General features: G+C 43.0%; 1 protein-coding gene across 13 annotated transcripts; it reads left to right on the top strand.

The window, feature by feature from the left end:
- Positions 1-150: 150 nt before the first annotated feature.
- LOC115135412 (upstream stimulatory factor 1-like) lies at positions 151-27,697 on the top strand. Of its 13 annotated transcripts, none has more exons than XM_065023472.1 (11): positions 161-343; positions 798-867; positions 974-1,023; positions 1,471-1,539; positions 2,876-3,021; positions 3,175-3,288; positions 3,475-3,616; positions 3,847-3,901; positions 4,211-4,269; positions 4,384-4,490; positions 5,080-5,370. In XM_065023472.1, the coding sequence occupies exons 5-11, from the start codon at positions 2,887-2,889 to the stop codon at positions 5,311-5,313; spliced, it is 846 nt and encodes a 281-aa protein (XP_064879544.1). In that variant the 5' UTR covers positions 161-343; positions 798-867; positions 974-1,023; positions 1,471-1,539; positions 2,876-2,886; the 3' UTR covers positions 5,314-5,370. The 13 variants fall into 13 exon arrangements, with proteins under 13 accessions (XP_064879538.1, XP_064879546.1, XP_064879540.1 ...); XM_029670079.2 differs by lacking the exons at positions 1,471-1,539; positions 5,080-5,370 and adding exons at positions 26,324-26,452; positions 26,791-27,697 and having other exon boundaries at positions 162-343; positions 974-1,062; XM_029670080.2 differs by lacking the exons at positions 1,471-1,539; positions 5,080-5,370 and adding exons at positions 26,324-26,452; positions 26,791-27,697 and having other exon boundaries at positions 166-343; positions 974-1,062; positions 4,384-4,478.
- The last annotated feature ends 255 nt before the right edge of the window (positions 27,698-27,952 follow it).

The raw sequence follows: 27,952 nt of genomic DNA, 5'->3' as shown, positions 1-27,952 counted from the left end.
CATGTTAGCTGATGAAGATGAACATAGAACAAGAAGTTATCCTAAACCTATGTTTACCACATACCTTATATTTGGCGTTTATCCAAAACCCTTACAAAAACACAATTCATTTCCCCAATAGGCTATGTACAACGCAACATGGCGAAGTTAGTACCTACAAAAAGAAGCCATTACTATATTGGAAACGACAGTCTGTGATCGGTCTTGGGTTAGTTATAAAAAAAATCGGTACATGGCTTCCATCTTTGACGACATGTAGAGCGGTCACTCGACTATCTTGTCAATATAATATATAATCTTTGTTTTATGGATGGGTGGACTAGCTGCGCTACAATATTTACGGGTTAGTTTGACTTCAATTGGATTAAATACTCATTAAATGGTTCGGTATGATGAGCTAGCGATCTCCCTTGCTTTTCTAACGAATTCTAGCGCGGAATGGTTGTTTGCAAGCTAACTAGCACATTTGCCTTGTTTACATTGCTAACGATAGATAGCTAGCTAACCATTTTCGAGCCCTGCCGTCCAGTGTTTGAGGTTTAGGATTGAATTTGAGTAGGTATCGTAGCTATAACATATTGCCATCACACACTCATTTGTATTTGTCAATTAATACTGCTTAAATATCTATATTTACATGGGGTGCCTAGCTAATTCGTAATTGTTGTGGACTGTATCGAGTACTTAATTAGCTAGCAAGCCAGTTAACTTTACAGTGCGAGATAAACATGGCAATGTTTTTCATTGTTGGTTTCAATATAGACCTAATTTTTTGATTCTGGTAAATAACGTTATAGGTGAAACTGGCGGACAGAATCGCCGCTGCTGTTTTTTTAAAGGCATAGAGCAGCAAACCGAGATGAAGGGGTAAGTGTGGCAGAAAAAGCTTTCGTTAATGGGCAATCAACCTTTTGTTTTATGTTGTCCAGTTAACTATTGGCTGACTGTTGCCGCCTTCTCCCCTGTACCACAGGCAGCAGAAGAGCCCGGATGACGACTGTGACGTGCCCATAATCGATGAAGGTGAGCGCCATAGAGAGTATTCTATGATTTATCATAATGGTGAGAATTAACTACTTTTGTTATAGACTGAACAAAAATATAAACTCAACGTTTTCATTGATTTTACTGAGTTGCAATTGGGGGCGGCATGTTAGCTTAGTGGTTAGAGCGTTTCCCTGAACAAGGCAGTTAACCTGGTAGGCCGTCGTTGTAAATAAGAATTCGTTCTTGCCTAGTTAAATAAAAGGAAATCCAGTATTGTGAAATACATGTAGTAGGCCCTAATCTATGGATTTCACATGACTGGGAGTACAGATTATTTTAACCTTTATTTAACTAGGCAAGTCAGTTAAGACCAGATTCTTATTTACTGCCTACCAGGGAACAGTGGGCTAACTGCTTTGTTCAGGGGCAGAACAACAGATTTTTACCTTGTCAGCTCTGGGATTCAATCCAGCAACCTTTCAGTCTGCAGCCACCTTCTCGTCTGATCAGCCAATCAAGGACCTGTTCAAGACAGAAGGAGGCGGATTGCCGGTAGGGGATTTGTACCCTTTTGTGTTTTTTTTTTTGTGGGGTGGGGGTTACTGGCCCAACGCTCCAACCACTAGGCTACCTGCCGCCCCATCTGTTGGTCACCCAATACCTTGAAAAATGTATAATAAAATAGGGCCTCAGATCTCATGATGGTTTTTTTGTGCATTACCATAGATAAAATGCAAATGTGTTTCATTGTCTGTAGTTTACGGTATGCCTGTCCATTCAATAACCCCACTGCCATCATGGGCCACTCTGACACCATTGACATCAGTGAACCGCTTGCCCACACGATGCCATACACGTGGTCTGCAGTTGTGAGGCCGGTTCGACATACTGACAAATTCTTTAAAACGCCGGAAGTGGCTTATGGTAGAGATATGAACATTAAATTCTCTGGAAACCGCACCTGTTGGTATTCCTGTAGTCAGCATGCCAATTGCACACTCCCTCAACTTGATACATCTGTGGTCTTTTGCTGTATGATAAAACTGCACGTTTTAGAGTGGCCTTTTATTGTCTCCAGCACCTGTGTAATGATCATACTGTTTAGTCAGCTTGTCAGGTGGATGGATTATCTTGGCAAAGGATAAATGCTCACAAACAGGGATGTAAACAAATTTGTTTACATAAAACATTTTTGCCAATGGAACATTTCTGGGATCTTTTATTTCAGATCATAACCATGGGACCAACACTTTACGTGTTGCGTTCTATACTTTTGTTCAGTGTAAACAATATACGTTCTTTGCATTGCTTCACTGAATGGTCAATGTGATGTGTGTTTACTGAAATGATTCAGGCTGTGATCTATGCAAGTACACATGCTGTCATAGCCATGGGCCTAGGCCCTATAGTTTCCCAAACTCAATCCTGGGGACCCCAAGGGGTGCACATTTTGGATTTTGCCCTGACACTACACAGCTGATACAAATAATCAAAGCTTGATGATTAGTTTATTATATGAATCAGCTGTGTAGTGCTAAGGCAAAAAATGTTCTGCCAAGTTGTCTCTCATACATCCTGCTAATGTTAACGTAAAAACTGGTTAGTCAGGTTTATCTGATTTATTACTTTGGGGGACCGAGTGGCGCAGCGGTCCAAGTCAGTGCTCGAGGCGTCACTACAGACCTGGATTCGATCCTGGGCTGTATCGCAACCGGCCGTTATCGGGCTTCCCCTAGGGCGGCGCATCATTGGCCTAGCGTCGTCCGGGTTAGGGGAGAGTTTTTGACCAGGGTGGGCTGTCATTGTAAATAAGATTTTTTTTCATAACTGACTTAAATAAAATAAAAAAGAATACAAAGACTACAAGACTCTCCGGTCTCGCCCTCAGGTGCTGTTGCCATGGCCGACGACCCAACTGCCATCACCACCATCCAGTCTGCAGCCACCTTCTCGTCTGATCAACCAATCAAGTACCTGTTCAAGACCGAAGGAGGCGGGTTGCCGGTAGGGGAGTTGTACCCTCCCTCAGGGCAGGTAGAAGGGACTTTGCATGCCACACACACTCAGTCGGTCCCAATTTTCTCCCTTCCCCATGGCCCTAAACCTTCGATGTTTGCCCATTTGTAAGGTTGAAGAACCAGATTCTGTCTTAGCCATCCCTTTACTGACCCACCCCCCTCTGTTCAGGTGACGTACCGGGTGATCCAGGTGTCTGATGGACAGGTGGACGGACAGACAGACGGCGCCTCTGCTGTTAGCGTGGTGACGGGCTTCCCCGCAACGACACAGACTGTCACACAGGTACAACCCTTGGATGGTGTTGAGACACACACACACACACACAAAATGCACAAGTTTGCTTTGTCTCACATATATCATCCCCTTTGGCTGGAGTGCGTCTCTTGATAAAGTTTCACCCATCATTTCTTCATTAGTTGGATCTGTTGCTATCTAAAATATCTGTCATGTGTGTTGTCTGTCTGTCAGGCGGTATTTTCCCAGTCTGAGGGACTGGAGGGGGAAGCCTCAGAGACTCACTACTACTACCCTGTCACTGATGCCACACAGACTACCATGGTTGAGAATGTACAAGCGCCAGAAACACTGCTCACTCAGAGCACACCCACTGGTCAGTTGAAATTATGTCATTCAAACATGTCCCAATTAGCTCCCTGCCCCATCCTTCAATGTTGGCATATCTGTAAGATGTAAGCAAGATAGCACTTTTCCGGTTATACCTAATCAGGAAACTTCAGATCTGCAAAAACCGAAGGGTTAGGTCCAAGGGCAAGGTGGAGAATTTGGGCCAGCTGAATCTGCACATTGTCTGTTTGCTTAATAGTGCCCTGTGTCTTCCAGGTCAGCTATATGTGATGATGTCCCCACAGGACGTGTTGGGCGGAACAAACCAGAGGTCCATAGCACCCTCAACAAAGATATCTAACACATAACATCACATCCTCTCTGTCCAGGTTATGATATTACATAACCCATCACTGACTAGGCCTTCGGGCCTTCATCAAGGGAACTGGGGTTGTCCAATAAGAAAAGCTCATTTGGTTTCCCATTGCAAAATGTTAAAAAATGTTTTCTGTTGCGTGACCTAATGAACACGACCATAGTTAAAATACCATGACATTGCCAATAGTATTTCATATGTGGTGATAGGTCTACATGTTGTACATTGGGCTACTGTTTTGAATCTTCTTTTTCTATTCTACAGCAAGTCAGAGCCTCCTCGTACATCTAGAGATGACAAGAGACGAGCCCAACACAATGAAGGTACTTGAATATACAGCAGTACTGTGACCTTGAAAATGTTCAAGGATGTTGATCTGTGAAGTCTTGTTTTATATTTGTTCAAGACATTTTATAACCTTTTTAATCGGTCCTCAGTTGAGCGCCGACGCAGAGATAAGATAAACAACTGGATCGTCCAGCTATCCAAAACCATCCCAGACTGCACCCTGGATGCGACGAAGAATGGGCAGGTGAGTTCCCAGGTACTCAAGTCAAGTCTTCATATTTTATTCAACTGGTATACGTTTTCACATGGACGCATTTCTGAGATTCTCTTTCTAGTTCTTCTTCCTTGATTATTCCCACAGCACCCCCCTTCTCCCTTAAAAAACTTCAGATATACATCTGTTTTCTTCTAAAAAGCAGTTTTCTCACCTAGTTACCTAAGATGAATGCGCTCACACAGTAATTACAGTATGTTGCCTGTAGAACTTATTAAAATGTGGGAAATGTTTCTATGAACCCCACTTTCAAACATGCCTATTTTTACCACATTCTTGCCGGCATAAGCCTTTTGTACCTCCCACATGCATGCGGGTGAGGAGAGGAAGTAGGGGTGTGCATATGTGGGCGGGAGTCTATTTTAATAAATCCATTGATATACACCATCACAAAGAAATCCATTATTAATTTGATTTGGCAGGTCGTATGAAACAAGACAAATAAAATGTGTTTTCAAAAGAATAGAATAACATATAATAATATTATTATTTATTTTTTTTTACCCTTTTTTCTCCCCAATTTCGTGGTATCCAATTGTCTCATCGCTGCAACTCCCGTCCGGACTCGGAGAGGCGAAGGTCGAGAGTCCTCCGAAATACAACCCAACCAAGCCGCACTGCTTCTTCACACAATGCCCACTTAACCCGGAAGCCAGCCGCACCAATGTGTCGGAGGAAACACCGTACACCTGGCGACCGTGTCAGCGTGCACTGCTCCCGGCCTGCCACAGGAGTCACTAGTGCGCGATGGGACAAGGACATCCCTGCCGGCCAAACCCTGTTCTTAACTGACTTGCCTAGTTAAATAAAGGTTAAATAAAAAATTGATAAACACAGGAAACTGTTGAGCGTAAATAACACAGCAGCGTTGCAGTTCTTGACACAAACCGCTTTCAAAGGCATTTACATTTGTTGTCTTGGCCTTTCACCCTTTGAATGACACACATACACAATCCATGTCTCAACTATATCAAGGTCTAAGAATGCTTTAACCTGTCTCCTCCCCTTCATCTACACTGATTGAAGTGGATTTAACTAGTGACATCAATAAGCGATCATAGCTTTCACCTGGTCAGGCTGTCATGGAAATAACTTGTTTTGAACTGTATACTCAAATTTTATTGGTCACATACACATATTTAGAAGATGTTATCGTGGGTGTACAGATACTTATGTTCCTAGATCCAGCAGTGCAGTAGTGTCTGACAATACACACATCTAAAAGTAAAAGAATGGAATTAAGAAATATATTAATATTAGGACGAGCAATGTCGGAGTGGCATTAACCAAAATACATTTAGGATACAGTATATACATATGAACTGAGTAAAGCAGTATGTGAACATTACTTATTCAAGTGACCAGTGATTCTATGTATATGGGCAGCAGCCTCTAAGGTGCAGGGTTGAGTAACCGGGTGTTAGCCGGCTTGTGATGGCTAGTTAACAGTCTGATGGCCTTGAGAGAGGAGCTGTTTTTCAGTCTCTCGGTCCCAGCTTTGCTGCATCTGTACTGACCTTGCCTTCTGGGTGGTAGCAGGTTGAACAGGCCGTGGCTCGGGTGATTTAACTCCTTGATGATCTTTTTGGCATTCCTACAGCACATTGGGTGTCCTGGAGGGCAGGCAGTGTGCCCCAGTGATGCGTTGGGCAGAGCCCTGCGGTTCCGAGCGGTGCAGGTGCCGTACCAGGCGGCGGAACAGGATGCTCTCAATTGTGCATATGTAAAAGTTTGTGAGCGTTTTAGGGGCCAAGCTGAATTTCTTTAGCCTCCTGAGGTTGAAGAAGCGCTGTTGCACCTTCTTCACCACACTGTCTGTGGGTGGACCATTTCAGATTGTCAGTGATGTGTCCGCCAAGGAACTTGAAGCCTTCCACCTTCTCCACTGCGGTCCAATCGATGTGGATAGAGGTGTGCTCCCTCTGCTGTTTCCTGAAGTCCATGATCAGTTCCTTCGTTCTGTTGAGGGAGAGGTTATTTTCCTGGCACCACTCTGCCAGGGCCCCCACCTCCCTGTAGGCTGTCTAGTCATTGTTGGTAATCAGACCTACTACTGTTGTGTCGTTTGCAAACTTGATTGAGTTGGAGGCGTGTTTGGCCACGCAGTCATGTGTGAACAGGGAGTACAAGAGGGGGCTGAGCGTGGGGCCCCTGTGTTAAGGATCAGTGAAGTGGAGGTGTTGTTTCTTACCTAGGGGTGGCCCGTCAGGAAGTCCAGGATCCAGTTGCACAGGGCGGGTTTCAGACCCCAGATGGTGTTGAATACTGAGCTATAGGCAATGAATAGCATTCTTACATAGGTATTCCTTTTGTCCAGATGAGATAGGGCAGTGTGCAGTGCGATGGCGATTGCATGATGTATGGATCTATTGGGGTGGAATGCAAATCAAAGTGGGTCTATGGTGTCAGGGAAGGTGGAGGTAATATAATCCTTAACTAACCTCTCAAAGCACTTGATGATGAAAGAAGTAAGTGCTATGGGGCGATAGTCATTTAGTTCAATTACCTTTGTTTTCTTGGGTACAGGAACAACGGTGGACATCTTGAAGCAAGTGGGGACAGCAGACTGGGATAGGGAGAGATTGAATATGTCCGGAAACACTCCACCCAGCTGGTCTGCTCATGCTCTGAGGACGAGGCTAGGGATATCGTCTGGGCCGGCAGCCTTGTGAGGGTTAACACGCTTAAATATCTTACTCCTGTTGGCCATGGAGAACGAGTCCACAATCCTTGGGGAGTCGGCCACGTCGATGGCACTGTGTTATCCTCAAAGCGGGCAAAGAAGCTGTTCAGCTTGTCCGGGAGCAAGACGTCAGTATCCGACATGGCTGGTTTTCCTTTCGTAATCAGTGATTATCTGTAGACCCTGCCACATGTAGTGGTTCCTCAAATTAAAGTTTTGAGATTATGTCGTGGGACTTAGAGGTAATTTGTGGTTTAGTACGTTACCCTGCGTCACTGTTTCATTGCTCCAGACCACCGAAAGGGGGAGTTAGAGCACTGATTATGCTTTTGGAAGCTTTAAAAAAGTTAATATATTCTTAAGATGTATGTTGACTGAAATATAAGAGGCAAGTGATGTTTGCTAAATAATCAAGTTGATGGCGTGGACATATAGCCTCGGCACTCATTCATGGCTTTGGATCAAAATAAACAAGTACCAACTTTCTTTCTGATAGTCTAGAAGTGAAAAATATAAAATAGAAGTGATTATAAACTCAGCAAAAAAAGAAACGTCCTTTTTTCAGGACCCTGTCTTTCAAAGATAATTCATAAAATCCATATAAATTCACAGATCTTCATTGTAAAGGGTTTAAACACCATTTCCCATGCTTGTTCATTGAGCTATCAACAATTAATGAACATGCACCTGTGGAACGGTCGTTAAGACGCCAACAGCTTACAGATGGTAGGCAATTAAGGTCACAGTTATGAAAACGTAGGACACTACAGAGGCCTTTCTACTGACTCTGAAAAAACACCAAAAGACATGTCCAGGGTCCCTGCTCATCTGCTTGAACATGCCTTAGGCATGCTGCAAGGAGGCATTAGGACTGCAGATGTGGCCAGGGCAATAAATTGCTATGTCCATACTGTGAGACGCCTAAGACAGAGCTACAGGGAGACCGGATGAACAGCTGATCGTCCTCGCAGTGGCAGACCACGTGTAACAACACCTGCACAGGATCGGTACATCCGAACATCACACCTGCGGGACAGGTTCTGGATGGCAACGACAACTGCCCGAGTTACACCAGGAACGCACAATCCCTCCATCAGTGCTCAGACTGTCCTCAATAGGCTGAGAGAGGCTGGACTGAGGGCTTGTAGGCCAGTTGTAAGGCAGGTCCTCACCGGCAACAACGTCGCCTATGGGCACAAACCCACTGTGTCAAAAAGTGCTCTTCACTGACGAGTCACGGTTTTCTCTCACCAGGGGTGATGCGTTACATCAAGGCCTCTACTCTGGAGCGGGATCTAGGTGGAGGGTCCCTTCCTGCAAGCTCATCCTGATAATGCCACCAGCTATGCTTCTCGTTCTGTGTGTGATTTCCTGCAAGACAGGAATGTCAGTGTTCTGCCATGGCCAGCGAAGAGTCCGGATCTCAGTCCCATTGAGCACGTCTGGGACCTGTTGGATCGGAGGGTGAGGGCTAGGGCCATTCCACGCAGAAAGGTCCGGGAACTTGCAGGTGCCTTGGTGGAAGAGTGGGGTAATATCTTACTATCATAATGCATCCTAATAATGCAGTGTTAATAATAATCGCTTTGTTAATAATTATATAAAAGCCCATTAGATATTCTCACAGACCAGATTTTCCCTAATGTAAAATGTCCCTTAGATATTAATTTTAGAGTCCTTCAATCCTCTAACTTTTAATCATTGGCGGAGAGTCACGTCATTGCCGGAGAGTCATGCGGCATTGGCGGAGAATCGTGCGGCATTGGCGGAGAATCGGGCGGAGAGCGACCTGTTTATATTACAAAAAATCTTCCCCACCTTGCGATGTAGGGACTTCATAGGGATCAAATCACGTTACCGGGATCGATTTGACAACAGCCAGTGAAAGTGCAGGGCGCCAAATTCAAAGAACAGAGATCTCATAATTAAAATTTCTCAAACAAGTATTATACAGTATTATATATACAGTATTATACAAGTATTATACACCATTTTAAAGATAAACTTCTTGTTAATCCAACTATTTGCGCCTAGTCACAAAAAACATACAGCCATTTTCCAGCCAAAGAGAGGAGTCACAAAAAGCAGAAATAGAGAGAAAATGAATCACTAACCTTTGATGATCTTCATCAGATGGCACTCACTTCATGTTACACAATACATGTATGTTATGTTCGATAAAGTTCATATTTATGTCCAAAAATCTCAGTTTACATTGGCACGTTATGTTCAGTAATGTTTTGCCAACAAAACATTCGGTGATTTTGCAGAGAGCCACATCAATTTACAGAAATACTCATAAACTTTGATGAAAGATACCAAGTGTTATGCATAGGATTATAGATACACTTCTCCTTAATGCAACCGCTGTGTCAGATTTCAAAAAAGCTTTACAGCGAAAGCATACCAAGCAATAATCTGAGTACAGCGCTCAGCCACCAAAACAAGCCAACCTGCCATGTTGTGGAGTTCTCCCACTTAAAAAGATGAGAGAGGCCTGTAATTTTCATCATAGGTAAACTTCAAATATGACAGACAAAATGAGAAGAAAACATCCAGAAAATCACATTGTACGATTTTGAAGGAATTTATTTGCAAATTATGGTGGAAAATAAGTATTTGGTCACCTACAAACAAGCAAGATTTCTGGCTCTCACAGACCTGTAACTTCTTCTTTAAGAGGCTTCTCTGTCCTCCACTCGTTACCTGTATTAATGACACCTGTTTGAACTTGTTATCAGTATAAAAGACACCTGTCCACAACCTCAAACAGTCACACTCCAAACTCCACTATGGCCAAGACCAAAGAGCTGCCAAAGGACACCAGAAACAAAATTGTAGACCTGCACCAGGCTGGGAAGACTGAATCTACAATAGGTAAGCAGCTTGGTTTGGAGAAATCAACTGTGGGAGCAATTATTAGGAAATGGAAGACATACAAGACCACTGATAATCTCCCTCGATCTGGGGCTCCACGCAAGATCTCACCCCGTGGGGTCAAAATTATCACAAGAATGGTGAGCAAAAATCCCAGAACCACACGGGGGGACCTAGTGAATGATCTGCAGAGAGCTGGGACCAAAGTATCAAAGCCTACCATCAGTAACACACTACGCCGCCAGGGACTCAAATCCTGCAGTGCCAGACGTGTCCCCCTGCTTAAGCCAGTACATGTCCAGGCCCGTATGAACAGCAGGCAGAGAGCGAGTAAACAGTCAGCACAGCCCTTATATACGTCACAGAAAGTAGGTTGACTCTAGGAAGATCGGATCTCCGGATTGGTTCAGCTGGTTGTAGTCTGTAGTCTTCCGCCATTGGCTCAGTTGTCTGTCCGTCATCGTAGAATCTTCTTCGGGCACACAGTGTTCGTTTAAAAGGGAGATTATGTGTGTAATGTGGGAGCTATCCTGTAGGGGACCCCACAGGCTTTACTGTGAAAATACGTTGCTATGTGTTGTCTCAGTTATAACAATGCAATAGCCACGTATTTAGCAGTAGATTGGTCTCCTGCATAATAGCAATTCTTTACAACTGCATCTCCTCCCCCTTTGGCAGTTCTATCTTGACGGAAGATGTTATAGTTGGGTATGGAAATCTCTGAATTTTTGGTGGCCTTCCTGAGCCAGGATTCAGACACAGCAAGGACATCAGGGTTAGCAGAGTGTGCTAAAGCAGTGAGTAAAACAAACTTAGGGAGGAGGCTTCTGATGTTGACATGCATGAAACCATGGCTTTTTCGATCACAGAAGTCAACAAATGAGGGTGCCAGGGGACATGCAGGGCCTGGGTTTACCTCCACATCACCCGCGGAACAGAGAAGGAGTAGTATGAGGGTGTGGCTAAAGGCTATCAAAACTGGTCGCCTAGAGCGTTGGGGACAGAGAATAAGAGGAGCAGGTTTCTGGGCATGGTAGAATATATTCAGGGCATAATGCGCAGACAGGGGTATGGTGGGGTGCGGGTGCAGCGGAGGTAAGCCCAGGCACTGGGTGATGATGAGAGAGGTTGTATCTCTGGAGATGCTGGTTGTAATGGGTGAGGTCACCGCATGTGTGGGAGGTGGGACAAAGGAGTTATCAGGGGTATGAGGAGTGGAACTAGGGGGTCCATTGTGAACTCAAACAATGATAACTAACCTGAACAACAGTATACAAGGCATATTGACATTTGAGAGAGACATACAGCGAGGCATACAGTAATCACAGGTGTTGAATTGGGAAAGCTAGCTAAAACAGTAGGTTAGACAACAACAGCTAATCAGCTGGCACGACAACAGCAGGTAAAATGGCGTTGACTAGGCAACGGGGCCAACAGATAAAACAAACAAGCAGAATGGAGTACCGTGAATTAATGGACAGTCCAGCGTGCATCAGCTATGTGGCCAAGAGATCAGTGTCCAGGGGGCAGCGGTGGATGGGGCAGGGACGCTGGACTGGCGAGTGTTATCCACTGCTCTAGAGGAGATCTGCATGGAGGAAGGGGCCAAAATACCAGCAACAGTGTGTGAAAACCTTGTGAAGACTTACAGAAAACGTTTGACATCTGTCATTGCCAACAAAGGGTATATAACAAAGTATTGAGAAACTTTTGTTATTGACCAAATACTTATTTTCCACCATAATTTGCAAATAAATTCATAAAAATCCTACAATGTGATTTTATGGATTTTTTTTCTCATTTTGTCTGTCATAGTTGAAGTGTACCTATGATGAAAGATTACAGGCCTCTCTCATCTTTTTAAGTGGGAGAACATGCACAATTGGTGGCTGACTAAATACTTTTTTGCCCCACTGTATTAAACTGTATACTTCCCTATCTATTCTTTACTATTGCATTTTAGCTGCTCTGTCACTGCTTATCCATATATTTTATACTTATATATTCTTATCCCATTCCTTTACGAGATTGTGTGTATTAGGTTTTGTTGGGGAATTGTTAGATATTACCTGTTAGATACTGCTGCACTGTCGGATCTAGAAGCATAAGCATTTCGCTACACTCGCAATAACATCTGCTAACCATGTGTATTTGACCAATATAATTTGACTTGATTTGAAGTTAGTGTGTTTGAGAGAGAGAAAGAAAGAGGATCGAAACAGATACAGTAACGCATGGAATATAGCAATAAGAATGCCAGTTTAATATGCAGTGCAGATCACCTCCTATTACCCTACTCAGAGTTTGAATAATGGTGTGTGTTCAATTATGTGTGACATTGCGGCATTTAAAGCATATTGAAGATAGAAGCAATAGGATTTGAAGCAATAGCCTACCCGTGTGTGGTCAACTATTTGAGCACCGTTTCGTGCTGCTCTGAGACAAGCATGGGGACTGGTCTTGATAAATCACTGATATTTTTTATTTTCACTGAATCTCCATTTGGGTATTGGTTAGCCTACAATTAGGTTATGGAAATGTTAGGATTATTTTGTTCTTAGTAGCCTACTCCTGATCAGTCACATTGTACAGGGTTTTGTTTTTCTTCGAATAGAAACACCATAATATTAATCAAATGAATTAAGATACATTTCTTAAAATCAATCCCATATACTATGTTCTTACAAAAAAGGTTTTAAATTCTCTAGAACAGCCAATATTTAAAAAAAGTCAAATGCTTCTCAGATGCCCTCTGGTGGTCAAACTAGCACTAACTAGCATCAATTGCAACAATGGCTGACACTTATAACGTGCCATAGGATTCTGCAGTAGCCCGCAAGGTGTGCTGCAGTACAACGCAACTTTTAAAGGAAGAACCACTGTACGTCTCGTGTCTGAGCCGTTGAATTGCGACTCCACTTTGTCTCTATACTGACGTTTTGCCTGTTCGACCTTATTCCCAGTCACCTTGCCATGGTTAAATGTGGTGGTTTGCGCTTTCAGTTTTCTGCAATTACTGATATCTATCCACGGTTTCAGTAGGTTTTTAGGAGTCACAGTGGGAACATCATCCCCTATGCACTTCTTGATGAACTCAGTCACCATGTCCGTGTATACAGTGGGGAGAACAAGTATTTGATACACTGCCGATTTTGCAGGTTTTCCTACCTACAAAGCATGTAGAGGTCTGTAATTTTTTATCATCGGTACACTTCAACTGTGAGAGACGGAATCTAAAACAAAAATCCAGAAAATCACATTGTATGATTTTTAAGTAATTAATTAGCATTTTATTGCATGACATAAGTATTTGATCACCTACCAACCAGTAAGAATTCCGGCTCTCACAGACCTGTTAGTTTTTCTTTAGGAAGCCCTCCTGTTCTCCACTCATTACCTGTATTAACTGCACCTGTTTGAACTCGTTACCTGTATAAAAGACACCTGTCCACACACTCAATCAAACAGACTCCAACCTCTCCACACTGGCCAAGACCAGACAGCTGTGTAAGAACATGAGGGTTAAATTGTAGACCTGCACAAGGCTGGGATGGGCTACAGGACAATAGGCAAGCAGCTTGGTGAGAAGGCAACAACTGTTGGTGCAATTATTAGAACATGGAAGAAGTTCAAGATGACGGTCAATCACCCTCGGTCTGGGGCTCCGTGCAAGATCTCACCTCGTGGGGCATCAATGATCATGAGGAAGTTGAGGGATCAGCCCAGAACTACACGGCAGGACCTGGTCAATAACCTGAAGAGAGCTGGGACCACAGTCTCAAAGTAAACCATTAGTAACACACTACGCCATCATGGATTAAAATCCTGCAGCGCACGCAAGGTCCCCCTGCTCAAGCCAGAGCATGTCCAGGCCCATCTGAAGTTTGCCAATGACCATCTGGATGATCCAGAGGAGGAATGGGAGAAGGTCATGTGGTCTGATGAGACAAAAATAGAGCTTTTTGGTCTAAACTCCACTCGCCGTGTTTGGAGGAAGAAGAAGGATGAGTACAACCCCAAGACACCATCCCAACAGTGAAGCATGGAGGTGGAAACATCATTCTTTGGGGATGCTTTTCTGCAAAGGGGACAGGACGACTGCACCGTAGTGAGGGGAGGGTGGATGGGGGCCATGTATCGTGAGATCTTGACCAACAACCTCCTTCCTTCAGTAAGAGCATTGAAGATGGGTCGTGGCTGGGTCTTTCTAGCATGACAACGACCCGAAACACACAGCCAGGGCAACTAAGGAGTGGCTCCGTAAGAAGCATCTCAAGTTCCTGGAGTGGCCTAGCCAGTCTCCAGACCTGAATCCAACAGAAAATCTTTGGAGGGAGCTGAAAGTCCGTATTGCCCAGCGACAAGGATCTGGAGAAGGTCTGTATGGGGGAGTGGGCCAAAATCCCTGCTGCAGTGTGCGCAAACCTGGTCAAGAACTACAGGAAATGTATGATCTCTGTAATTGCAAACAAAGGGTTCTGTACCAAATATTAAGTTCTGCTTTTCTGATGTATCAAATACTTATGTCATGTAATAAAATGCTAATTAATGACTTAAAGATCATACAATGTGATTTTCTGGATTTTTGTTTTAGATTCCATCTCTCACAGTTGAAGTGTACATAGAATAAAAATGACAGACCTCTACATGCTTTGTAAGTAGGAAAACCTGCAAAATCAGCAGTGTGTCAAATACTTGTTCTCCCCACTGTACGTTAATGTTATCCTCAGAGGCTACCCGGAACATATTGCAGTCCGCGTGATCAAAACACTCTTGAAGCATGGCTTCCGATTGGTCAGTCCAGCGTTGAATAGACCTTAGCACGGACGCTTCTTGTTGGAGTTTCTGCCTATAGGAAGGGAGGAGTAAAATGGAGTTGTGATCTGATTTGCCGAAGAGAGGGCGGGGGAGGCCCTTGTAGGTGTGCCTGAAGGGGGAGTAGCAGTGGTTGAGCGGTTTTCCAGCACGAGTACTACAGTCAATGTGTTGATCGAACTTCGGTAGTGTTTTCCTCAGATTTTCTTTGTTAAAATCCCCAGATACAATAAATGCAGCCTTGGGATATATGGGTTCCAGTTTGCACAATGTCAAGTGTAGTTCCTTGAGGGCCATCGTGGTATCGGCATGAGGGGTAATATACACGGCTGTGACTATAACCGAAGAGAATTCTCTTGGGAAGTAATACGGTCGGCATTTGATTGTGAGGTATCCTAGGTCGAGTGAACAAAAAGACTTGAGTTTCTGTATGTTATCACAGTCACACCATGAGTAGTTAATCATGAAATATACACCACTGCCTTGCTTCTCCCCGGGGAGTTCTTTATTCCTATATTTGCGATGTACTGAGGACCCAACTGGTTGTATGGATGGGGAAAGTATATCCAGAGAGAGCCATGATTCCGTGAAACAGAGTATATTAAAGTCCCTGTTACCGTCCCTTGCTATATGAGCTTGTCTACTTTATTGTCCAGAGACTGAACATTAGCGAATAATATACTTAGAAGTGGTGGATGGTGTGCCTGCCTCCTGAGTTGAACTGGAAGTCCACTCCGAATACATCTTCTCCGCCGGCGGCGTCTTGGAGCAGCCTCGGGGATAAGTTAAATTGCCCTGTCGGGTACAAACAAAGGATACAATTCGGGAGTAGTATTCCTGGTCGTAATTCTGGTGAGTTTGACTGATGTCCAAAAGTTCTTTCCGGCTGTATGTAATAACTCAAAAAACCTTATGTGCTAACAATGTAAGAAATAACACACACACAAAAAAAGTACTTCAAAGTTGCTTCGGATCTAGAAGCAGAGCTGCCATGTCTGTCAGCGCCATCTTATCTTTGCATAGAAACCCACATAAAAGCATGTAGATAAAAATATGTAATGTTTGCTAGAATGGAGGTTTAAAATCAGCTTCATATGTATATTAGCCAATACATATGGCATAGCCTACACATATAGCATACCTTGCAAAACAATATTCAATAAAAACAATTGTACAATGTGCTCTGCAATAAGATTACAAAAGATTGATTTCTAAACCAGATGAGTTCTCAAATAGCAGCTGCCCAGTGTTGGATGCATTGGAATATAAGGTATGGAAATGACAAAGAACCTGTAGGATTATAGAAAAAGCAGTTGGGAAATAAATGTTCAATTAATACAAGTGTATTTAGGTGGTTTAAATTATTAACTTTCCTACTATACTTCTAGAAGTTGACGGGGGCCAAAGTCTTGCAAATTCATTCATTATTCTACTAACTATGACTGAATGTGAGACGTTTTCCAAAATGTACGTTTCATGCATATACTGTACATTCAAACTGTATATTCGAACAAAGAACACCATCACAAATAGTGTTTCACCATTTATTGAGAACTAAGACAAATGGCAAAGGTGTCTTGGGCAGTATTTGAGGTATCTAAATATAGTGTAACCTACCAATCAATGTATATCAAGTGCAAAGGGCACAATCTTACAATGTTGCAGTCCAGAAATGAGAGCTTTGCCATCTATGTCAAAAGCCTGGGCCTCTGATGGAGACTAGAACTGTCATCAACGTATGCTTCAGTATTCATCCTTCTCGCTAGGAGCATTTGTGTGCCCAGGCCCCAAGTGAGAGATAATGAATAAACATGTTCAGACAAGCATGTATCTATAGTTGGTTGGTGTTCTTCAACTCTAAAATGCAGTAGACTGCGAGACAAAACCCACAAAGAAAAGACAACAGGCAAATGCGTAATCATATGGGGTCCCAATGTCTAAATAGTGACGCCAGGTCTAGTTCAAACTGCAGTAGGAGTGAATCGGCCAATGCTTGGTGATTAGCACTTGGTTGATCTATGGGACTTGGACATAGGAGGGCATAATAGATCATGTGAGACAAAAGTGAGAGACAAGAATTCATCAAATAAATCATCACAGCAAAGGAATGTAGTTTGTGAGCTAGAAAATGAACATCCTGACAGTCTGAGGCAGGGTGCTCTGCAATCATCCTACTCCAACTATTGACAGGGATAATGTGGGATTTCGTATTTGTCAGTATGAAATAAATGAGTGGGTCCTGCCTTGATGACTATTAGATGTACACTACTTGTCCTATAGATATGTGTAGTCAAAGTACTTGTAATAAACTGATAGCTAAAACGCTCTTACCTCAATTAACCCATACCCCTGGACATTGACTCTGTACCCCTTGTATATAGCCTCGTCATTGTTATTTTGTTACTATTTTCAGAGTTATTTAGCTACTTTTTTAAAACTCTGCATTGTTGGTTAAGGGCTCGTAAGTAAGCAAGGTTGTATTCGGCGCATGTGACAAATAAAACTTGATTTGAATTTGACATTCTATCTAGTGATAAAACTATCTGGTCCTGCTAGCTAGCAATATATATATTTGTTTTAACTAGATTACTTGCTGTGTTCTAAGTTGTGAGTCATTTCACAGCTTGCATTGAGGGTGTCACATTTCTAGAACTAAATAGTTAGATTACAAATAAATAATAAGACTTTGCTTGAGGAGTTTGTCGGACAAAGCTCTCTTTCAAGATGTCACCAGGTGTCTACTACCTTAGATAAGGATAACGTGATTGGCATACGACACAAGTTTTGATTGGTTTACAGTTTAGTACCAGCGGTGTTTGCCTGTCCAGCTAGCGAACATAAAAGTAAGTATTTTGAGAACATTTGCAAGAATTGACCTTGCGTTCAGAATAATTAAATATACACAATATGTAAAAGTCAGTTCCCTCAACAGAGATTGATTATCTCGGTGGTGGTCCGTAGCAAGCTATGTAAATCGCTTTGGATAAAAGTGTCTGCTAAATGGCATTATTATTATTATTATACTGAACAAAAATATACACAACATGCAACAATTTTAAAGATTTTACTGAGTTACAGTTCATATGAGGAAATCAGTCAATTGAAATAAATTCATTAGACCCTAATCTATGGATTTCACATGACTGGAACTACAGATTTGCGTCTGTTGGTTACAGATACCTTAAAAGGAATGGGCCTAAGGATCTCATCATGGTAGGTCTGTGCATTCAAATTGCCATCGATAAAATGCAATTGTGTTCGTGGTTTTAGCTTATGTCTACCCATACCATAACCCCACCGCCACCATGGGGCACTCTGTTCACAACGTTGACATCAGCAAACCACTCGCCCACATGACGGCATACACATCTGCGGTTGTGAGGTTGGCTGGACGTACTGCAAAATTCTCTAAAATGATGTTGGAGGCAGCTAAGCATGGTAGATAAATTAACATTAAATTCTCTGGCAACATCGCTGGTGGGCATTCCTGCAGTCAGCATGCCAATTGCACGCTCCCTCAACTTGAGACATCTGTGACATTGTGTTGTGTGACAAAACTGCACATTTTATAGTTGCCTTTTGTACCCAGCACAAGGTGCACCTGTGTAATGATAATGCTGTTATATCAGCTTCTTGATATGCCATACCATCCGCGGGTGATGTGGAGGTAAACCCAGGCCCTGCATGTCCCCAGGCACCCTCATTTGTTGACTTCTGTGATCGAAAAAGCCTTGGTTTCATGCATGTCAACATCAGAAGCCTCCTCCCTAAGTTTGTTTTACTCACTGCTTTAGCACACTCTGCTAACCCTGATGTCCTTGCCGTGTCTGAATCCTGGCTCAGGAAGGCCACCAAAAATTCAGAGATTTCCATACCCAACTATAACATCTTCCGTCAAGATAGAACTGCCAAAGGGGGAGGAGTTGCAGTCTACTGCAGAGATAGCCTGCAAAGTAATGTCATACTTTCCAGGTCCATACCCAAACAGTTCGAACTACTAATTTTGAAAATTACTCTCTCCAGAAATAAGTCTCTCACTGTTGCCGCCTGCTACCGACCCCCCCTCAGCTCCCAGCTGTGCCCTGGACACCATTTGTGAATTGATCGCCCCCCATCTAGCTTCAGAGTTTGTTCTGTTAGGTGACCTAAACTGGGATATGCTTAACACCCCGGCAGTCCTACAATCTAAGCTAGATGCCCTCAATCTCACTCAAATCATCAAGGAACCCACCAGGTACAACCCTAACTCTGTAAACAAGGGCACCTACATAGACGTCATCCTGACCAACTGGCCCTCCAAATACACCTCCGCTGTCTTCAACCAGGATCTCAGCGATCACTGCCTCATTGCCTGTATCCGCCACGGAGCCGCAGTCAAACGACCACCCCTCATCACTGTCAAACGCTCCCTAAAGCACTTCTGTGAGCAGGCCTTTCTAATCGACCTGGCCCGGGTATCCTGGAAGGACATTGACCTCATCCCGTCAGTTGAGGATGCCTGGTCATTCTTTAAAAGTAACTTCCTCACCATTTTAGATAAGCATGCTCCGTTCAAAAAATGCAGAACCAAGAACAGATTCAGCCCTTGGTTCACTCCAGACCTGACTGCCCTCGACCAGCACAAAAACATCCTGTGGCGGACTGCAATAGCATCGAATAGTCCCCGTGATATGCAACTGTTCAGGGAAGTCAGGAACCAATACACGCAGTCAGTCAGGAAAGCTAAGGCCAGCTTCTTCAGGCAGAAGTTTGCATCCTGTAGCTCCAACTCCAAAAGTTCTGGGACACTGTGAAGTCCATGGAGAACAAGAGCACCTCCTCCCAGCTGCCCACTGCACTGAGGCTAGGTAACACGGTCTCCACCGATAAATCCATGATTATCGAAAACTTCAATAAGCATTTCTCAACGGCTGGCCATGCCTTCCGCCTGGCTACTCCAACCTCGGCCAACAGCTCCGCCCCCCCCCCGCAGCTCCTCGCCCAAGCCTCTCCAGTTTCTCCTTTACCCAAATCCAGATAGCAGATGTTCTGAAAGAGCTGCAAAACCTGGACCCGTACAAATCAGCTGGGCTTGACAATCTGGACCCTCTATTTCTGAAACTATCCGCCGCCATTGTCGCAACCCCTATTACCAGCCTGTTCAACCTCTCTTTCATATCGTCTGAGATCCCCAAGGATTGGAAAGCTGCCGCAGTCATCCCCCTCTTCAAAGGGGGAGACACCCTGGACCCAAACTGTTATAGACCTATATCCATCCTGCCCTGCCTATCTAAGGTCTTCGAAAGCCAAGTCAACAAACAGGTCACTGACCATCTCGAATCCCACCGTACCTTCTCCGCTGTGCAATCTGGTTTCCGAGCCGGTCACGGGTGCATTTCAGCCACACTCAAGGTACTAAACGATATCATAACCGCCATCGATAAAAGACAGTACTGTGCAGCCGTCTTCATTGACCTTGCCAAGGCTTTCGACTCTGTCAATCACCATATTCTTATCGGCAGACTCAGTAGCCTCGGTTTTTCGGATGACTGCCTTGCCTGGTTCACCAATTACTTTGCAGACAGAGTTCAGTGTGTCAAATCGGAAGGCATGCTGTCCGGTCCTCTGGCAGTCTCTATGGGGGTGCCACAGGGTTCAATTCTCGGGCCGACTCTTTTCTCTGTATATATCAATGATGTTGCTCTTGCTGCGGGCGATTCCCTGATCCACCTCTACGCAGACGACACCATTCTATATACTTTCGGCCCGTCATTGGACACTGTGCTATCTAACCTCCAAACGAGCTTCAATGCCATACAGCACTCCTTCCGTGGCCTCCAACTGCTCTTAAACGCTAGTAAAACCAAATGCATGCTTTTCAACCGATCGCTGCCTGCACCCGCATGCCCGACTAGCATCAACACCCTGGATGGTTCCGACCTTGAATATGTGGACATTTATAAGTACCTAGGTGTCTGGCTAGACTGCAAACTCTCCTTCCAGACTCATATCAAACATCTCCAATCGAAAATCAAATCAATAGTCGGCTTTCTATTCCGCAACAAAGCCTCCTTCACTCACGCCGCCAAGCTTACCCTAGTAAAACTGACTATCCTCCTCCAATGTCTTGACCGATTGAATGCCCCGTTGAGTTTTATGTCCAGGATCACCTCAGCATGATCAGATATGACTATGCTTCCTATCCTAGCAGATAAAACAGACTGCAAAGATGTCTTGGGCATAAAAAATAATCTATTCTAGTCTGACATCCATGAGGTGCAGAGAAAAAAGTGAACTCTCTGTTGGAGGGATGGAAAGCTCTCCAGACATCCGCATACCCCAGATCATCACAAATAACTTTAAGTGACTTAGCTTGAGGAGAGAGTGAAGCTATACCACTGGGAAACTTATCAATAAGGGGGTTCAACAAGCAGTTAAAATCTCCTCCAACCACTGCAGTGTCTGAGTTTAATTCTGAAAAGTCTAGAAATGCCTTAGTGAGGAAATCAGGGGGGTGAGCAGGGGGGAAGTAAATGTTCATTATGGAAATGTTCTGCCCTTGTAAAGTACCATTAATTATAACAAAGCGACCAAATTTATCTTTCACACAATTCAAGACCTTAAGTGGTAAGTTCTTTTTCACCAGAATTGCTACACCTCTACTTCTGAATGTAAATGATGAGAAAAACACTTGACCAAACCCTCCTTGTTGTAATTTCAGGTGCTCCTTATCATCCAAATGGGTTTCTTGCAACAGGGCAATATCAATATTTTCTTTTTTCAAAAAAGACAATACTTTCTTCCTTTTAATGGGGTTATGGCTCCCTCTAATGTTCCACGTACATACACGCAGTCTGTTATCTGCCATTGTATCTTGACCATTCAATATTCATTCTTAAAGACCATACATTCACATCATACTTTATAACAGAGTTTAAAGCATTTTTCTCTATTAACTCTCAATCAACAGATAACCCCTGGCTCCTTTGGGAGACCTGTAAAGCGTATGCCAGGGGTCTGATTATGTCATACACAGCTACTAAGAGACGGAAAAAGCGGGAAAAGCAAAAAATGTTAGAGGGTGAATTAGGAACTAAAGAGAAGGACTACATTAAAACGCCCACTCCTGCCCTATTAAAGGAAATATCAGTCATTAGATCAACGTTAGACTCTCTCCTAACGCAGGACGCTGAAAAGAAAATGAGATTTGTCAGGCAAAAGCTATATGAACATGGCAATAAGCCAGGAAAGTACTTGGCATACCTAGCTAAAAAGAGGGCTGACTCTCAGTCAATTGCTACTGTTACTGATTCTGATGGTAATCATTTATATGAAAATAAATTGATAAGTGACTCATTTAAGAAATTTTATACAAACCTTTATGCCTCAGAACTGCCAAAGGATGCACCCAAATTAATGGAGAACTTCTTTGGTAAGATTGAGCTCCCTACTATCTCCGAAGAACAGAGGTCCCTCCTTAATGCCCCTATTACCAAGGAAGAGATAATGTTCGCAATTAAGAATCTGCAAAATGGTAAGGCCCCAGGACCAGACGGGTTTTGTAGTGAGTTCTATAAAGAGTTCCATGGTCTGATCCTTGAGCCATTGCGTGATATGTTTAACCACTCATTTTCAAATGACCAACTCCCTCAAACGCTGAGAGAAGCCAACATTTCACTTATTCTCAAAAAGGGAAAATGTCCAGAGTCTTGTTCCTCGTACAGACCAATTTCCCTTCTGAATGTGGATAGAAAATTGCTTTCTAAAATTCTAGCCACAAGATTAGAGGACTCATTGCCACTAATTGTGAAAGGAGACCAAACTGGCTTCATTAGGGGCCGTAAGTCATGCAACAACGTCAGGCGGCTTCTTAATGTAATTCAAGCCTACCAACAAAGTGCTGTAGATGGTCTTGTGCTCTCCCTAGATGCTGAGAAAGCATTTGATCGTGTGGAGTGGTCTTACCTATTATTTGCTCTAAATAAATTTGGTCTGGGGGACAACTTTATAAAATGGGTGAAAGTTTTATATGATGATCCTCAGGCTGCTGTCCTTACTAATGGGCTACGGTCAAATAGCTTCTCTATACACAGAGGTACCAGACAGGGCTGTCCTTTATCCCCCCCTCCTCTTTGCACTCGTTATGGAACCACTGGCCGAGGCCATCAGGGTAACGCCTGCTATACAGGGGCTGCTCATTGGTGATGTTCACCATAAAATAAGCTTGTATGCTGATGATGTCCTGATATTCATCTCTAGTCCCGAGACTTCAATTACATCTCTTATTAATATAATTGAATTATTCAGTGAATTCTCAGGCTACAAGATTAACCTAACTAAGTCAGAGGCTATGCCACTTGGTAGCCTACACTCTGTACCTAATACTTCTCCCCCCTTCCCTTTTAAATGGTCTCCCTCAGGTTTCATGTATCTGGGTATATTTGTAACTCCTAAATTCCAGCAAATGTACAAAGCCAATTTTGTTCCCTTGTTTGATACAATAAGACAGGATCTGGAGCGCTGGAACTCTCTCCCCATTTCTTGGTTGGGTAGAATATCCCTCCTGAAAATGAACGTTTTACCTAGACTACTTTACCCAATCCAAATGATCCCAGTATTACTCTCCAATAAGGTAATAAAGGATGTAAATGGATGGCTAAGTTCCTTTATATGGAGTAAACGCAAGCCAAGACTTGGCAATATTGCAGCTGCCAAGTTCTATAGGCGGCTTGGACCTGCCCAATATCAAGTTCTATCAATGGTGTGCCCACCTTTGTTATATTTCTGACTGGATCACAAATGATGACTCCTCTATTTGGTTAGACATTGAGACTTCTCTTTCAAAATACCCCTTACAGGATCTTTTATTTTTCAGAAGTTTCAAGTCTGTAGAAGAACACTGCAATAATCCAGTTACACTTAACACACTCAAAGTATGGAGGTCAGTTCAACGCTTCCTGGGAAGGTCCAAGCTAACCTCTGCTCTTACCCCAATTCTTAACAACCCAGATTTCAGTCCAGGATTGCTGGATGCTGGCTTTAACTTATGGCTTAATAAGGGCATACGCAGGCTAAACGACTTATTTGCTGACAAGATTTTGTTGTCATTTGAGCAGATGGTCGAGAAATATCGACTCCCAAAGCAGGACTTTTTCCGCTTCCTACAAGTAAGACATTATATTCTGGAGAGCACCACCTTAATTGGTAACCCTGATATGTCTGTCATTGAAAGAATGCTTTTTTTTCCCACAAAGGAAAATGTCTGTAAGTCTGTTTTATGATACTTTAAGGTCCTTTTCTGCTGTCAACACACAGAGGGTGAAACAAGTGTGGGAGAAAGAATTGTCTGTTACTATTGACGAAGAGATGTGGGAGGACATTTGGAGATATGCAAAAACAATATCTATATGTAACCGTACTAGAGCAATCCAATTAAGAATAATACACAGATTGCATATATCCCCAAATCGCAGACATGCTTTTAGCCCCACTTCCTCTTCCCCTCAGTGTCTTAAATGCAAAACTGATACAGGCACCCTAACACATTGTTTATGGTCATGTACCAAAATACAAAGATACTGGTCTGGTGTCCTGCAAGAAATTGAAAAGATCCTAGGGGTTGATCTAGAATTGGACCCAGTTTCTTTACTGTTAGGTCTCCCTAGTAGGCATGTTACTTCTGTCTGTAAAAGGAGGCTTTAAAACATCCTTACCTTCGCAGCGAGGAAAAACATCCTTTTACAGTGGATTAGTGATAAGGTTCCTTCTATTAAAGACTGGCATAAGATACTATTTGAATGGGTGCCTCTGGAATATCTGACATGTACATTGCATTCTAAAACAGACCAGTTCTACAAAGTATGGGAACCTTATCTAAATTACCTAGAACCTGAGGTATCAGCTATTATGCTGCAAGGATTCTCTTAGAATGGCGGGGATCTATGTATTTCAGAACTACACTGTACGTTCCATGTGTGGAACCTAACCTCTTGGTTTAAACTGAGCTTTTTTGTTTAATTTCTGTTTGTAAGTTTGTTTAAAATGTATGTATTGAGGGACGCAATGATGGTGATGGGGTGAGAGAAGCACAGAGCGGGAAGAGGAAAATGGTGTACGTATGTATGGGTGTGTATATGTGTGTGGGTGCGTGCGTGCGTGTATGTATGCATATGTGTGTGTATATGCATGGGTATATGTATATGTGTGTATGTATGTGTATGTATGTATGTGTATATATATGCACGTAGATGTGGGTAAGTGGGGGCTGTTTTTATTTTTGTTCTGTGTGCTTTGTCTCTGTTGTTGTATCTCTTAATATGGGTGAAAATTGTGAAATTTCAATAAAAATACTGTTACAAAAAAAAAAAACGGACTATCCTACCGATCCTCGACTTGGGCGATGTCATCTACAAAATGGCCTCCAACACTCTACTCAGCAAACTGGATGCAGTCTATCACAGTGCCATCCGTTTTGTCACTAAAGCACCTTATACCACCCACCACTGCGACTTGTATGCTCTAGTCGGCTGGCCCTCGCTACATATTCGTCGCCAGACCCACTGGCTCCAGGTCATCTACAAGTCCATGCTAGGTAAAGCTCCGCCTTATCTCAGTTCACTGGTCACGATGGCAACACCCATCCGTAGCACGCGCTCCAGCAGGTGTATCTCACTGATCATCCCTAAAGCCAACACCTCATTTGGCCGCCTTTCGTTCCAGTACTCTGCTGCCTGTGACTGGAACGAACTGCAAAAATCGCTGAAGTTGGAGACTTTTATCTCCCTCACCAACTTCAAACATCAGCTATCTGAGCAGCTAACCGATCGCTGCAGCTGTACATAGTCTATTGGTAAATAGCCCACCCATTTTCACCTACCTCATTCCCATACTGTTTTTATACTGTTTTTATTTATTTACTTTTCTGCTCTTTTGCACACCAATATCTCTACCTGTACATGACCATCTGATCATTTATCACTCCAGTGTTAATCTGCAAAATTGTAATTATTCGCCTACCTCCTCATGCCTTTTGCACACATTGTATATAGACTCCCCCTTTTTTTTCTACTGTGTTATTGACTTGTTAATTGTTTACTCCATGTGTAACTCTGTGTTGTCTGTTCACACTGCTATGCTTTATCTTGGCCAGGTCGCAGTTGCAAATGAGAACTTGTTCTCAACTAGCCTACCTGGTTAAATAAAAATAAATACCTGTCTGGTAGCTGTATTATCTTGGCAAAGGAGAAATGCTCACTAACAGAGATGTAATCAAATTTGAGAGAAAAAAGCTTATTTTTTTGTTGTTGTGCGTATACAACATTTCTGGGTTCTTTTTTTATTTCAGCCTATGAAACAGCGTATTACATGTTGTGTTTTATAATTTTGTTCATTGTATATATCAAGGCATGATGCCAGTGCTGTGACCAGTGTGGTGTCATCCTGTCCTGTCTGTTCCCTACAGAGTAAAGGAGGGATCCTGTCCAAGGCTTGTGATTACATCCAGGAGCTGCGTCAGAGCAACGCCAGACTGGGGGAGGACCTGGAGAATCTGGAGAGACTACGCATGGACAACCAGTTGCTCAGACAAGAGGTACTGCAGCAGCTTAGATTGTTCCCACTCAAACACACAATCACCATGTTCAAGGGGATCTGTCTGAGCAATGTGCTGCACAGATTTGCTAACCTTGACCACATAACGACTAGTTACTAGTTGCAGGGGAATTGTAGACCAGGGATTCATCCGCAGCACCTTGCTCAGACTGATCCTCTCAAACATGCTAAAGATCTATACATAGCCAAAGAAACCTCGATGATGCATTACATTAATCTTAATAGTAGTGAGCAGTGTTGGTCAAGAGCTGGTGATGTGGGTTACTATGACAACTCACAATCATACCACATTAACATATTCCCTTTTCCCACTCACAGGTTGATGATTGGAAAACCAAGAACCAGATGATGAGAAGCCAGCTGAGACAGAACGGCATTGTGGGAGCAGCAGGTGTAGATCCACAGTGAAGGAGAAGTGACAAAGGTGCCTGTACGAGGGCTCTGTTTGAATTGCCAAAAAATACACCCTCCTTTCCTCACTTGAGGTAGTAACTGATCTGTATGGGATTGGAGAGGTGAAACGTAGGGTCCCAATGACACCAACCCAGTCATCTTATATGTGTAATTTCATCTAGGATGGATGTATTTGGAAAGCATTCGAACAAGGTCTAGGATGTTGTGGATGTTGGAATACGACAACATTGGTCAGTGGAGGCGGTTGTATGCAGAGGGTTGCTTCCAACAAATCTGGACTGCACTCTTTTTGGATGTCCTCCGTGATGTTTTCTTCCTTGACAATTGTATGGACACCCCATGATCATGGACATTCATCCTACCTAGAAAAACACTTAAGCTACACAGCATAATACTCATGTCTGTGTTCTTTATCACCTTTGAAATCAAATGTATTTTGTGACCCCTCAAACAACTTGCCCATATATGGGTATTTCTACGCTCTTGCCACACATTATTTGAAAGAAAAAATGTGATGCCTTTTATGTTTGAAATAAAATATTTTATGAAAAGGCTTATTTAAATGCTAGACTGAACCGAACACCATGTCTATTGGTTGACAGTTTCACTACCAGCTGACTGACACTGGTGTTCTCCATCAGTTTGTATCAGTCACTGAGCAAATAATGAATTTGATGGTTCTTTGTGTATTTTTAGTTTTCCAAAATTTGGACTAACCTATTTCTGACATTAATACAACCTTCAGCCTCTAATATTATTTTGTGTTATAGGTTGATTTGCTGTAATTTCTATTAAATTTGTCTGAAAGAAATATCTTGTTTATTTACAGACACTGAAAATTAAATGGTATTCATTTATGGTATAAACAATCATTCACTATCAGTCACTATCATGAGTGGACAATATACCTTGAATTCAGCTATGCTGATTGAGTGAGATTGATAATTATGTGGGTGTGCTTGTATTTGTCCTATTTCACACATGTACAAGTATGTATTATACACTTGTGAATTGGAAATGTTTGTTTTTTCATATCCCATTCCATGCTGAGAATGGGATATGTGGG

This window comes from Oncorhynchus nerka, linkage group LG10, assembly GCF_034236695.1.
Source record: "Oncorhynchus nerka isolate Pitt River linkage group LG10, Oner_Uvic_2.0, whole genome shotgun sequence".
NCBI classification, from domain to species: domain Eukaryota; kingdom Metazoa; phylum Chordata; class Actinopteri; order Salmoniformes; family Salmonidae; genus Oncorhynchus; species Oncorhynchus nerka.
This window is presented reverse-complemented; position numbering and strand designations above follow the sequence as displayed.